We start from the raw sequence: 13,887 nt of genomic DNA on the forward strand, positions 1-13,887 counted from the left end.
GAGAGGGGCATGGAAGTGATCAGTCCAGAAGTGAAAAACCAGAAGACTTGATGAAATTTCTGGCCATGATGCTTTTGTCATGGCAATCAGCCTTCAAGATTTCTGATAACGCCATCACATCGCTTCTTCTGTGCATCAAACAGTTTGTGTGGATACTTGGAAATGTTCTCTGTGTTAATTCCCTCACTGCCTTTTCCATCAATATTCCAGCAATATACAGGTTTTGTACTGTTGCTATTATTGATAGACAATAACCAAGCGAAACCAAGTCCTTGGCTGCTACTTTCACAGTACACTGTTGAAACACATTATTGTTGCATTCATGTCTTTGTTATTTTTAGTACGAGTAAAAGTTTTTCATCTCACTGTGTACTATGTATGGCTTAAATGACAATAAACCTTCTTGACTTGACTTGTGTGCAGCAACTCAGTTTTAAAAAGCTTACAATTCTCAATTCTTACAATTAAGTTAATACCTTTTAGTAAAATGTTACCTGGGAACTCCCCCTGCTATCCTGATTTGCATTTGTATAGCCTTCCCTAGGCTTAGGGGAAGGGGGGTCATGGGGGACAACTGCCAAAGGAAGTTACACGTCCATTTCCGACAATTCACGGCAGTTTTCAGTGTTGCCTGCAAATTGCTGTAAATTGTCATAAACCTGAAATTCCACAGAAATCTACAGTCCCGTTTGCTCCCGTAAATCCCACTTTTCATGCAGTGTCATTTCTGCCGCGCATTAAGCTGGAATGCTGAGAAATTAAATGAAACGTCACTGCATGATAACTAGGCTATGTGTTTAAATTCCACTTGTGCAAAAATGCTCAGCCTTCGTCCCAACAGTTTAGTAGCCTATCTTAACTTTTGTCATTAGATGCGTAAAATAGCGTAAACTATAAACCAAGTTTCACTAGTTCGCCCTTGAGTGCTTGGTGTACAGTAAGCATGTTTGGCATGTCAGCTGGCCTCGGTACCTGGATGCTTTCAGCGGAGATCATACGGGATGAGATCCGCTTCACACACCCCCTATAGAGGAATTGCAGCTGGGTGCTCTAGTGAAATGGAGGAGAAGGGGGAGGTGGTGGGACAATTCGAGAAGCCTTCGCGCATGACAGGTGAAAGGAGCAGGAGGGATTAAATCTCCGGGAAGGCGGGAGCAGGTAATGACAGCTGTCAATCACTCCGCAGGCTTCCTCCCGAACTACGTTTATACAAACAACATTTATTTTAAATACCGAAATCACGCACAGCCACTTCACCTCTCTAACTTAAATCCTGGAAGTGTGCTAGAGAATACTGTGCAGTTTAATGATCTCGTTATCAGCTGAATCGGCATGCGCTAGAATATTAATGTTATAAATTAAGTTGGGATATTTATTAATAACTAACATAACCAGACGAACTGTCTTCACCTACAAAACAACAGCAGTGTCTGTACAAAAAATTAAGTGACGGGGCATGCCAAACAAACTGTGCAATTGCAATTTTTTTTTTTTAACAGCTGCATGCCTTCAAACTTCACTTTTCACGCGTGACACCATCCTCTATCGAAAATGGTAAGTTGGAACCAGATCCCCTTCTGAAGATGATGATGCTGATGAGTAAATTTGATGGTCAGGGTTCATATGACAGAACCACCGGGATTTTGTCGCTGTAATATTCAGTAAGACAGTATGGACCTGTTCATTTCTTTTTGGATTTTGTTGCTGAAGAAATAATTTGTTTCTCTAAAATCCAACTCTGTTTCTTTCTTCAGTTCCAGTCTCAGGCTGCTCACTTCGACCCCCTGTTCTACCCCATCCTACCACCGCAGTTCTTACCCCCGGCCTACTTCATCATGCCGGACCGGTTCTACCCCCCGTCCCACCCCGTTCTGAGATCCGCCTCCTACTACCCTCCACCCGCAACGATGGGGAAGAACGAACACCACGTCCCATCCGTCCAGGAGGAGATTCTGGGAGGAAACGCCACGTCTCCTGTGACACCACCTGAAGGTGGACGTGTAGACGATGGCTGTGTGATCACTGCTCAGGCTCATGCCACTGACGTGCTCACACTCGGTGTTAGAACCTGCGTCTGTCCTAGTTCAGATGCGTCGACATAAGAGCGCTCTGGAGCAGGGCCAAAAGAAACCACACGAGTTAAATCAATCTGGTTTATTCAAGCACTGCTCAGTGATACATAGAAAAAGCAGGGTTTATATACATCAGAAGCTTGCGTGACAAGACAAGGTGAAACTCGCCAGATAAGGAGTCGTTTTTGTTATACATGAAAGAGCAGACCATACACCCCCTAGAACAAGAGGAACCAGGAAGGTGGTTTCAGCGAAACTAGAAGGTACAGAGAAAACAAAAGAGTCTGTTCTCGCGATTATGCACGTTTACCAGGGTGTGAAAGGGTCATAAAGCTCAGGACAGCTATGCACGAGAACACACACAATCTTACAATCCCCTCTTTTATACTTTGTTTACAGAGTATAACTACAGTTTAGACTCTAACGTATTGACAGACATAACAAGACTGATTAGTATGTTGTTTAGCAGTCCAATTGGCAAATCGCCAAAAAACGTTGTCCTCGTGGCTGGCTTGAGCGGGATTCCCTGCTCCAAGCGCTAAGACCAATACCAGAAGGAAAGTCATACTGGTCACTGACTTTGTTCTTTCTGTGTCCACAGGATGTAGATAGTTGAAGGTAGCCCAGGCTCACGTGTCTTCCAGATTCCTCAGTTCAGAAGTCTGCGGGACGCACCGACCATCCCCTCTTTGTAGATCAGCCGAAACCGGATCACTCCGGATGCTGGAAAGGGGATCCCTGAAAAGGCCGTCAGCTATTGTCACAGCAACTTTCTGAAACACAAAAACCTGTTAAGCATCAACAATATAGATTTCTATTACATTGGAGCCTTCTTTATTCGACTGGCATGAATCCACTGTGGAAAAAGGTCAGTTAGTACAGCCGTTCGAGTTACAGCGAGCACATCCGTGGGTTCACTGTAGGGTGGTTCCTCTAGAGGAGTGCCTAATTTAGCGAATTTCTTTACCAACACTTTATCCCCTACCTCAAAGGGGTGAGTGGGTGCCTCAGGAATGGGAGGCTTTTTGGAATTTAGTCTCGTCCAGTACTCATCCAACACCCGCATGAGACCCACGGCGTACTCACTGAGATGTACATCAAGATCACTCGTTCCTATAGCCTGCATACCTCTGCGCCAGGGTGTAGGAAAAGGCCGGCCCATCACGAGCTCATACGGAGACAGGTTGTCGAGGGCCACTTGAGCGGTCATTCGCATGTCAGCGAGAACTAAAGGCAAAACTTGTACCCAATTTTTAGTACCAGCTTCTTGCATGGCTTTACGCAGCTTACCCTTGATTGTTCTGTTTGCGCGCTCCACAATGCCGGAGGACTGCGGATGGTACGGGATGTGGAAACGCCAATGGATCTTTAAGTCTTTACACAGTTCTTGTGTCACCTTAGAGGTGAACGGCGTACCTTTGTCAGAGTCTATCCCTACCGGGAGACCATAACGCGGAATGATTTCTTGCGTCAATTTGTTTACCGCCGTGCGAGCGTCTTCTTTCCCACAGGGGAAAGCCTCCACCCATCGTGAAAATTTGTCGACCATGACCAAGAGATACTTAAAGGGGCCCTGTTTTGGCATGTGAGTAAAGTCAATCTGCCATTCCTGGAACGGCGTGTCAGGTATGGGAAGGTGCTGATGTACCGCGCCTGGTTTAGATGGATTATTCTGGGCGCACGTTAAACATCTGTCTAGAATGTGATGTACATCAGTGTGTATTTTGTCGATGCAAAATATTTTGGATAAATCCTCCACTACCCCCCTTCGTCCGCGGTGAGTGGGACCATGAAACTCGCGGACGAGAAATGGAGTGCAATGTCTAGGCAAACAAAGGCGGCCCTGAGCATCGATCCGAACGCCGTCAGACGGCTGCGCGCCGCATGAGTCCCAGAAATGGTTGTCTGAGGCCGAAGCGGAGGCCTGGAGGGAGATCAAGTCAATGTCCGGAAGAACGGCACTAATCATACGGCTGGATGAGACCAGGGAGAGAGTAAGCGAAGGCGGAAAAACACCGGAGGCAGCCGCGGCTTTGGCAATGCGATCGGCGAGAGAGTTTCCCCTGATCTCAAAAGAGTCCCCAATACAATGAGCACGAGTCTTAACAATGGCTAAAGAGCGCGGGAGAAGACACGCTGTAATAAGATCAGTAACAAGCGAAGAATGAGAAATGGGCTTACCGTCTGCAGTGGTGAACCCACGCGAAGCCCAAATCCGACCAAAGTCGTGAGCAACGCCGAAAGCGTAACGTGAGTCAGTGTAGATAGTGACGTCTGTGTCCTGAGCAATAACACATGCACGGGTTAGAGCGTATAGTTCGGCAGCCTGAGCCGAGGAGAAAGGAAGAGAAAAAGCTTCAACAGTTTCATCAGGAAGGCGGCACACAGAATAACCACACACAAAGACGCCGTCAGAGGGGCGTGAACACGAGCCATCCACAAACAGCGAATCACCTGAAAGTAAGGGGGTGGAACGTAAGTCGGGGCGGATACTTGTCTCAAAAAGAATGTCAGAAATGCAGTCGTGTGTTTCAGAAGAAAGAAAATCATCCTGTGAATTGAGGAGGCGCTGAAGCGCGTGCGCGAGAGAATCAAAGGAGGAGGAGGGCTTAACAGTAAGGTTTTCGGTGGCCAAAAGAATAGACTCGTATCCAGAGCGACGCTGCGCAGATAAATGCTGGGTACTGAGGTTCTTTAAAACGTGCACTACATCATGTGAGGTGTGGAGAACGAGCGGGTGAGATAAGACCAGCCGTTCAGCGTCCGTGACCATGACAGCACATGCAGCCACCGCCCTGAGGCAAGCAGGGAGACCCTGAGCCACAGAATCGAGAGTTTTAGAGAGGAACGCACAAGGCCGCATACCCCCCCCGTGCTCCTGCGCCAAAACCCCAGACGCAGTTCCCTGCTGGTTGCACACATATAAATGAAACGGCAAACGGTAATTCGGAAGTCCGAGAGCAGGAGCCGAGCATAAAGCCTGTTTCAAGGCCCTGAAGGCCGACAACATCTCGTCAGACCATACCAAGGGCTGAGTCAAAGGGTCCGAGTGCAGAATTGCAGAGCGCAGACACTTGTCATAGGTGGAACAGTCAGGAATCCACTGGCGGCAGTAATTGATAAGTCCCAGAAAAGCCATGAGGGCGTGTTTGGTGGCAGGCACCTGAGTGTCTAGGATGACCTGCACACGCTCGGGGCTGAGCCTGCGGGAGCCCTGGGAGAGATCGTGACCCAGATATCGAACAGTGGGGAGGCAGAACTGAAGCTTAGTTCGTGAGACCTTGAAACCTTCTTGCGCCAGAAGAGAGAGGAGAGCGAGTGTAGCTGTAGCGCAAATGTCCTTATCCTCCGCCGTTACCAGAAGATCATCCGCATACTGGAGCACGGAGGAGCCCGAGGGGAGGCACAAATCGGCCAAGGCGTCCCTCACTACGGCTGTAAAAACCGCAGGAGAATCAACATATCCTTGGGGTAACCTGGTCCAGGTGTACTGCTTTCCCCTGTGCGTAAAAGCGAACAGGGGCTGTGTGTCGTGGCCCACAGGGACGCTGAAAAAGGCAGAACAGAGATCAATTACAGAGAAAAACGCATGTTCACACGGAATCGAGGCCATAAGAGAGGGAACGTCTGGAACTAATGGGGCGACTGGGATAATTAACTCATTAATCTTACGCAAGTCCTGGGTGAAACGCCACGTGCCGTTGGGCTTCTGCACCGGATTCACTGGGGTGTTATAAGGGCTAACACAGGGAACGACCACACCTTGCTCTAGGAGAGAACACAGAACATCATCAATGCCAGACAGTTTAGCTGGGGAAAGGGGGTACTGTTTTACATATACTGGCGAAGAGTGTTTAATGACCGCCTCGTAAGGGGTACAGTTAACAAAGCCCACCTCGTCCTTATGTTCCGCCCAAAGAGAAGCTGGGAGATCAGAAAGAGAGGGTGTGAGGCAGGTAACGGCACAAGCAGCATTGAGAAGGTTATGGGGGAGAGAAAGAGAGGTGAGGGCAAGAGCAGCCGACGAGGTTTCGTCTGGTGCGTAAATAGAGAGCCCTAGGAGGCTCATGAGGTCCCGTCCAAGCAGGTTAAAAGGGCAATCAGGCATGCAAACAAAGGAGTGAGAAAACTTCAGTAAAGGATCAAGGGCACAAGTAACAGAAAGGGGGGGCGTGCAACTGGAATGGAAAGGAACCCCTTCTATTCCCACAGAGCTTACAGACCGTGTAGATAAAGGACCCGCATATTCCCTCCCCACCGAAGACATCGTGGCCCCGGTGTCGAGTAAAAAAGGATATTCAGTCCCTGCCAGGCATAAAACAATAGTAGGGAGATCTTCGTTAAGGGGGGAGCTGAATGAAAGATTTAACATAACAACGGTCGGGGTTTCATCGCTCTGAGGGCAGCCCTATGGGCGGGCAGGATCTCTCTGCCCTGTGGGGCTTGAACCGGCGCGCATGACGGGTTTCTCGCGTTCCTGCTCATCTCGCTGTTTCGCATGACATTCTCTTATCCAGTGCCCCTCTTTTTCACAATAGTGGCACTTTCCATTTCTCCTCCCTCCCCCGCCGCGCGGTCCCGTTCGGCGACCCCTCTCCTGTCGTCCCTCCGCTCGTCCGCCCGGCACGACGGATAAACATGCTTTATTCGTTTTACAGTCTAAAAGACCATCGCTCTCCAGCGTGCGTACCCGCTCCCCGGCCTGGCGGAGGACCAGATTATTCCGGTCACTCCAGTGATGTTTTAAAACGCTCTGTATTTCGGGGCGACAATTAGACAAAAAGGTGGACAAGAACATTGGGTTCGGGTTTGCCAAATTGAGTTCAAGACCTCCCAAATGTTGCCAAACTTCCCCAAAGCGCTTCCAGAAAGCCGACGTCAGCTCAGAACGCTCCTGTTTGCAGTTAGTGACCTGTGACAGGTCTCTATTTGCTTGTTTTAAGGCGAGCAGGTATCGCGTCAACTGCTCGCGAAGCTACTGCAGCGCGTCCGGCGTGTCTTTCCAAAAGAAGGTAGTCACGGTGCGCCGACGCGGGCGACCGTCATCCCCTTCATACTCTTCCTTAATATTTTCAGCTTGATCATTGACGGGGGCGAGAACCTGAACGTTTTCTAACAGGGCTGTCTCATCATATGCGCCTCCTAATTTATTTTGCAGAATAAACCGGTAATCAGCTCCCGTAAGCTGACAATTACGAGATATATTTTAGGAATCGTTTTTGCAGCTGACGGCGATTTACCAGTAATTTTTCCGGTCTTACTATAAGGTGGAGGTTTACTATCTAACGAGGCTGGAGGAGCAGAATGAGATTTGGATTTTCCTAGCGCCGCCTCCTCCGTTTCCTTGGTGACGGGTGCAGCCCGAGGCTTCGGGATGGATTTCAGGACTGAACGGGGAGTATAAGCCTGTTTAAAATTATCCCAAATCTTCTTCATATCATACCATTTGGCATATCCATCCCGCATATACGGGCGATCCCAGCCGGGGTCCCCTAATCCCTCATAAATCATGCGATAGGCCGATGCAAGATAACCAGGATCGAAAGTACCTTGGCGAGGATATGAAGGAATTTGAGGGTTGGCCTCGGTCCAACCTGCCAAATTATCGAGCCAAGGAGAAACATAATAAGCAAAACCGCACCTAGTCATCCATTCGGCCGGGGTTTCCCCTGGCGCAGGCTTAGGGAACGAGTTTCCCATCGTACAATGACAACAGACGGATCTGAAGAGGAACAGACGGAAATGTGTCGTAAATTTGTATAGCGCGCTCTTCCTGGACTCGAACCAGGGAAAACAAAATCGAAACTACTGCCAACCAGGTAGTCAATCAAACATGTCTTACCTGATTGAGAGTATCACGTCGGGGTCACCAAATTGTTAGAACCTGCGTCTGTCCTAGTTCAGATGCGTCGACATAAGAGCGCTCTGGAGCAGGGCCAAAAGAAACCACACGAGTTAAATCAATCTGGTTTATTCAAGCACTGCTCAGTGATACATAGAAAAAGCAGGGTTTATATACATCAGAAGCTTGCGTGACAAGACAAGGTGAAACTCGCCAGATAAGGAGTCGTTTTTGTTATACATGAAAGAGCAGACCATACACCCCCTAGAACAAGAGGAACCAGGAAGGTGGTTTCAGCGAAACTAGAAGGTACAGAGAAAACAAAAGAGTCTGTTCTCGCGATTATGCACGTTTACCAGGGTGTGAAAGGGTCATAAAGCTCAGGACAGCTATGCACGAGAACACACACAATCTTACACTCGGTAAACCAGATTAAAATATATCTCAGTTTTCCGCTGTTGATTCTTTTGCGCATTCTTTAATGTTGTAATGTTTTCTCTGTCTTACCGTTCCATTTTATCTCCTTCTTGTCCTTGATTTTGTCCAGATCTACATGCGGCACCAGAAACACCAGCACCAGCTGAGTCAGAGCCCGAACCTCAACCCACTTCCAGTCTGCCACCTGAAACTGTGGGCGTCGAGGAGCCTTTGTCCTCCAGACCCGCGAGTCCAAAGGCACTGATGTGGGGCGAGATAATGGACAGCGTCGACCCAATCCCATCCAGACCCTCAACTCCCACATTTCTCCCTTGGGGAGAACTAATGGAGGAAATGGGGCGCCAAAAGGATGGAGGGGCAGGTGGACGACATCCTGGAGGTAAAGGAGAAGGTTGAGGAGGAGGAGAAGGGTGCAGTGGTCAGGGAGCTCAGAATGAGTCACAGTCATATTTGTAATGTCTTACAGAATGGGTCTTGTTCATTACCTCAGGAGCTCGCTATACTAAACAAAGCACATGTGGAGCGAATACTTTTGAATGCAGTAATATGATCTAGAATAGTGCAATGGGAATATTATATACCAGGATAAAAGGTTTGATGATTATTGTTCTAAAAAAATCTCTCCTCTGCTTTTCTCTTTCAGGTCGTCCCTCAGTAACATCGACACGCCCTGACTGGAAATGAGAAACTTTTCAAAAATAAACTCCTCAGTTGAAAAATGCTGCACAAATGGTGTGTGTCTCTCTCATAGTGAATAAATGTTGGTGTAAACGACTCACACAGAAACAGCAGTAAAGGTGCTGCGCTGTAAATCCGCTCAAATAATCAGCTCCAAAATTCCCCCTCAATCAAATGGAATTTTAATTTGACATTAAAGACTGAACACCATCAAAAGCTCAATGATTAACATGGATTAGTGATGAGTGAGTGATGTTTATAGAAATACAGGTGATGTTTGTGACAGTAAACTGCTCAGAGAACACAGCAGACTCAGGGGGAAGAACACACGGGAGATTTTAAAGCGTCTGTGCGCTGCATCAACTGTCTCGCCCCTGACCCGTAAATCCGCCACGTCAGAACCTCAGCCTCCAGACTGGTGAAGACCACGCCCACAGGATATGGCATCATTAATTAAACTGCTGTAGAAGGAGAGTAATGGATGATGATGATGTAATGGGGAACTGGTTCAGTCGCGGCTCCTAAAGAAAGGAGCGCGACCCACTGCTCCAGGAACTGAGACTGGGGGAGTGAACCCAAGTGCAGAACCAACGAAACACTGATGTGCACAAGGTGCTGAGCAGGGGACCGGGCCGAGAGACGCCTTGGAAAGCAAACTGAGGGATGAGCACCTCCAAAGAGGAGGAAAAAAGAAACCAGAGGGTCACCCCACACTAGACTGGAACCTGGGGCCGGAGGACTGGGAGAGCAACATGCAGCCCAGTGAGATACCAAGGCAGTAAAAATAGAGCGCTGGGAGGGGCCCTCACTAAATCTGGCAGGGAGTCTGGGGGTCCGACTGCAGAACATTTAGGAATTTTTCATGGCGTTTCCTAAAATTCTACACAATCAGAGGCGGTAGAGTAAGCACAAACTGTACTCGGGTCAAAGTATTGTGACTTTAATAATCATAATAATAATAATAATAATAATAATATGTGTAAAAAAAGAATCGTATTAAATGACGACTCGAGTCGTGAGTCACTTCATATGATGATTTATTCCATCAATAATATTTTACATTCAAATCTATCGGAATATCAGTTCTGACCAAAATAAAAATCTACACTTTCACTGCACTATTTACCAGTTACACTTTTTAAAATCCTGATGTCAGTTTCTCTTCTGACATATTGACGACCAAATCTGATGCCCTTCTCTTTTTAAAGACAACTTTGTGTCATTTTATAGAAGCTCCATCTGTTTGCCATTTATTTCCATTACAGTATGCACTGAAGATTGTGTTCACTCCCTAAAGTATCTGGACATGCCAACAACTGAAGAAATGAGTGCATTAAAAACTGAAAATGACCTCCCTGACCTTGGAAAGTAGGTCAAAGGTCCAATCAGACGGTTGACTGGGGTAGAATGGGTGGATATTTGGGGTGGTTTACTGTCGCATGTTATCAGCCAAAAACAGTATTTCATGGTGAAAATTACATTTTTGACGATTTTGATAGTTTTTTAGACTTTTGACCTCGACCTGAAAATATTAGCGAAACGTGATTAGACAGCATGAACAGAAAGAGCATGTGTACATTATATATAGTGAATAAAACATTTTGTTTATGTCGAAGTAATAGTTGAGGCTGAAAGTAGAAAAAACACAAACGCAAAGTTTTAAGCGATAACTATCACATTTGGGAATTTTTGTAATTTTTATATAAAGCTTTTGATGAAATATACCAATTTTTCAATAATCTATAAAAGAATATGCACTATTGAAAAAATACAAAGGTCATTGTATGTAAATATGAAATTATGATTTTTTGAAAATGGTCCAGTCAGAAACAGAAAATGACCTTTTTTAATAAATAAATGTTTTATTAGTTGCAAAAAACGTACATAACACACAGCAGAACATACGTACATCCTCTATTTGGTATTAACAAGGTAACAATGTTAATAATGGAAAAAAATACTTAAAAATAAATACATCAATGATTAACCTAAAATGCATTTTAAAAAGTATATACTGATATAAATGCTTATACAAACAAACATGCAAACCCTCGCACCCACATACGTACATATATACACACACATGCATCTTTATAAATACACCTATCCAGGTACATCCTTTTACTTCCTTCCATCCATCTCATTATCTCTAGCCGCTTTATCCTGTTCTACAGGGTCGCAGGCGAGCTGGAGCCTATCCCAGCTGACTACGGGCGAAAGGCGGGGTACACCCTGGACAAGTCGCCAGGTCATCACAGGGCAGACACATAGACACAGACAACCATTCACACTCACATTCACACCTACAGTCAATTTAGAGTCACCAGTTAACCTAACCTGCATGTCTTTGGACTGTGGGGGAAACCGGAGCACCCGGAGGAAACCCACGCGGACACGGGGAGAACATGCAAACTCCGCACAGAAATGCCCTCGCCGGCCACGGGGCTCGAACCCAGAACCTGCTGTGAGGTGACAGTAATAACCGCTACACCACCGTGCCGCCCCATCCCTTTACTTATTTGTACTAAACAAAAAGGAAAAGTATAAAAGAGGATCCAGCTGTATATCTGTACTCCTACAGAGAAATAGACAAACAAACAAATACATAAAAATAATAACATCACAAATAAACTATATACAGTTACCACTTGAGCAGTTCAACCGAATCCTGGTGGGAGTGGTGTATTACTTTCATCTATTTGGGTCAAGAAAAGTCAGATCTATGTGAAGATACGTACATACTCAGTCCAAGGTGTCCAACAGCTTTTAAACTTCTCTTGTTCAAGTCTCAAAGTAAATGTAAGTTTTTCCAGAAAATAAATGTCATGAATCACCTCAATCCAGTCCTTTACTGCGGGGGCTCTCTTGTCATCCATTTTGTTGTCAGGGCTTTCTTACTTGCTATCAACAAAATATTAAACATACCATAAAAGCCATTGAATTTCTCCTGTTCCAGCCTCTGCGACTGCTGTGCGACTGCTGTGCGACTGCTATGCAGTTCCAGCTGAAAGCCAGCGGGCTGCAGCCAGGGCTCAGACCCCGCCCTCTCCTAGTTTCATTCTAAACACGCCCATTCATTCGATTCCACAGTGTCGCCATTAGATGGCGCTTCTCTCATAAAAAAACATTACTTGAAATGTTGTGTGAAGCTGTTGTACTGCACTTTATTCTTTTTTTTTTATGATGATTTTATGGATTATAAACATTGAGATGATGAACCATCAGAAAGTCTTTTTGGGGGTACATCTTACCTTCTCCGAATAAGTAATCGTTACTGATATTAATTACCTTTGATTAGTAATTATCAGGTATTACCTACTAGCAAACAAGAGATAGTTTTACCCAATTTCAATGAGAAAGTAGCTGTTGAATAGATACATAAATGTGAGGTAAATTTTACCCAATTTATTTCAGTATTTCATAGCTTTTTATTTCAGTTATTTTATACTCAATATATGGAATTAAATCTACCCCGAACAAGTCAATGCAAATTGTTACCTCAGATTTATTGGGTAAATTCTATAGGTTATTTTTTTCAGTGCATGATTACTGGGGTGAGGGCCACAGGACGGTAATCATTCAGGCTGGTGACGGGAGACTTCTTCGGCACTGGGATTATTGTTGCAGATTTAAGGCAGGGCGGGATGACTGCCTGAGCCAGGGAGAGGTTAAAGATCCTGGTGAAGGTAGGGGCGAGCTGGTGGGCGCACGCTCTGAGCACCTTACCAGGTACACCATCTGGGCTGGCAGCTTTCTTGGGGTTCACCGCCAGGAGCACCCGTCTGACATCGTGCTCCTGTACAATGAAAGGAGTGGTGCAGGAACTGTGTGGTGGTGGGGGCAGGGCAGGAGCAGATGAGTGCTGCTGAGATGTTTCAAAGAGAGCAAAGAAGCGATTTAGCTCCTCTGCTAGCGGCGCACTCCAGTCTCCTGTTGGCGCATCACAGTCTCTGAAGTTTGTGATGTCCTGAATGCCCTGCCACACCTCCCGTGTGTTGTTGCTGGACAGGTGGGACTCTATGCGCAGCCTGTGGTCCGCCTTGGCTTTATTTATTCCTCTTTTCAGATCAGCTCGAGCGGCTCTGTACAGAGCTCTATCACCTGACCTGAAGGCAGCATTGCGAGCCCTGAGGAGTGAGCGGACCTGGCTGGTCATCCAGGGTTTCTGGTTTGGGAAGACCCGGATGTTTTTATCCACCGTCACATTCCCGATGCAGAACTTGATATAGTCCGGCACCGTTCCTGTGAATGTCTCCAGCTCCTGGTGTTCGAATAAGTCCCAGTCTGTCTGTTTAAAGCAGTCCTGTAGTTTGGAGAGTGCATTGTCAGGCCAGGTTGTGATAGTCCTTGTGGTGGGCCTGGCTCTGCGTCTGAGGGGGGTGTAGGCTGGGAGAGCAGGAGGGAAAGATGGTCTGACTGGCCGAGGTGGGGGAGGGGTATGGCTCTGTACGCATGCTTGATGTTGGAGTAAACATGATCCAGAGTGTTCTCCCCTCTAGTAGAACACTTAAAGGATATGGGACATGGATTTTTACCTGGGCATAATTATGTATAAAGGACATAAGAAATGCCATCTAAATCACTGCAGGGTGTCAAAAATGTTAAAATCATCACATTATTCAAGTTTTTCTATACATCAGCGTAAAACAAGGATTCGTTAATGAGCTAAGCGGTCACGTGACCCGTGACGTCACAAAAACTTTCCAAAGAGCCAGCGCTTGGGAATCTAATGTAAACAGGTTACCGAAATGGACACCATCGACAGTGATATTCCCGATGTTTCACAGAGATGTGAAGTTAGACCCTATCAATTCAAACCGATAGCTGGAAATTCACATGAACATGGATCTTGTCTTT

At 46.4% G+C, this 13,887-nt stretch overlaps 1 protein-coding gene across 1 annotated transcript; it reads right to left on the bottom strand.

The window, feature by feature from the left end:
- Positions 1–2,139: 2,139 nt before the first annotated feature.
- LOC132881419 (protein NYNRIN-like) lies at positions 2,140–5,527 on the bottom strand. The gene has a single exon (XM_060913873.1). The coding sequence runs from the start codon at positions 5,209–5,211 to the stop codon at positions 2,890–2,892; it is 2,322 nt and encodes a 773-aa protein (XP_060769856.1). The 5' UTR covers positions 5,212–5,527; the 3' UTR covers positions 2,140–2,889.
- Between the last annotated feature and the right edge of the window lie 8,360 nt (positions 5,528–13,887).

This window comes from Neoarius graeffei, chromosome 2 (genome assembly GCF_027579695.1).
Source record: "Neoarius graeffei isolate fNeoGra1 chromosome 2, fNeoGra1.pri, whole genome shotgun sequence".
Lineage (NCBI taxonomy): Eukaryota > Metazoa > Chordata > Actinopteri > Siluriformes > Ariidae > Neoarius > Neoarius graeffei.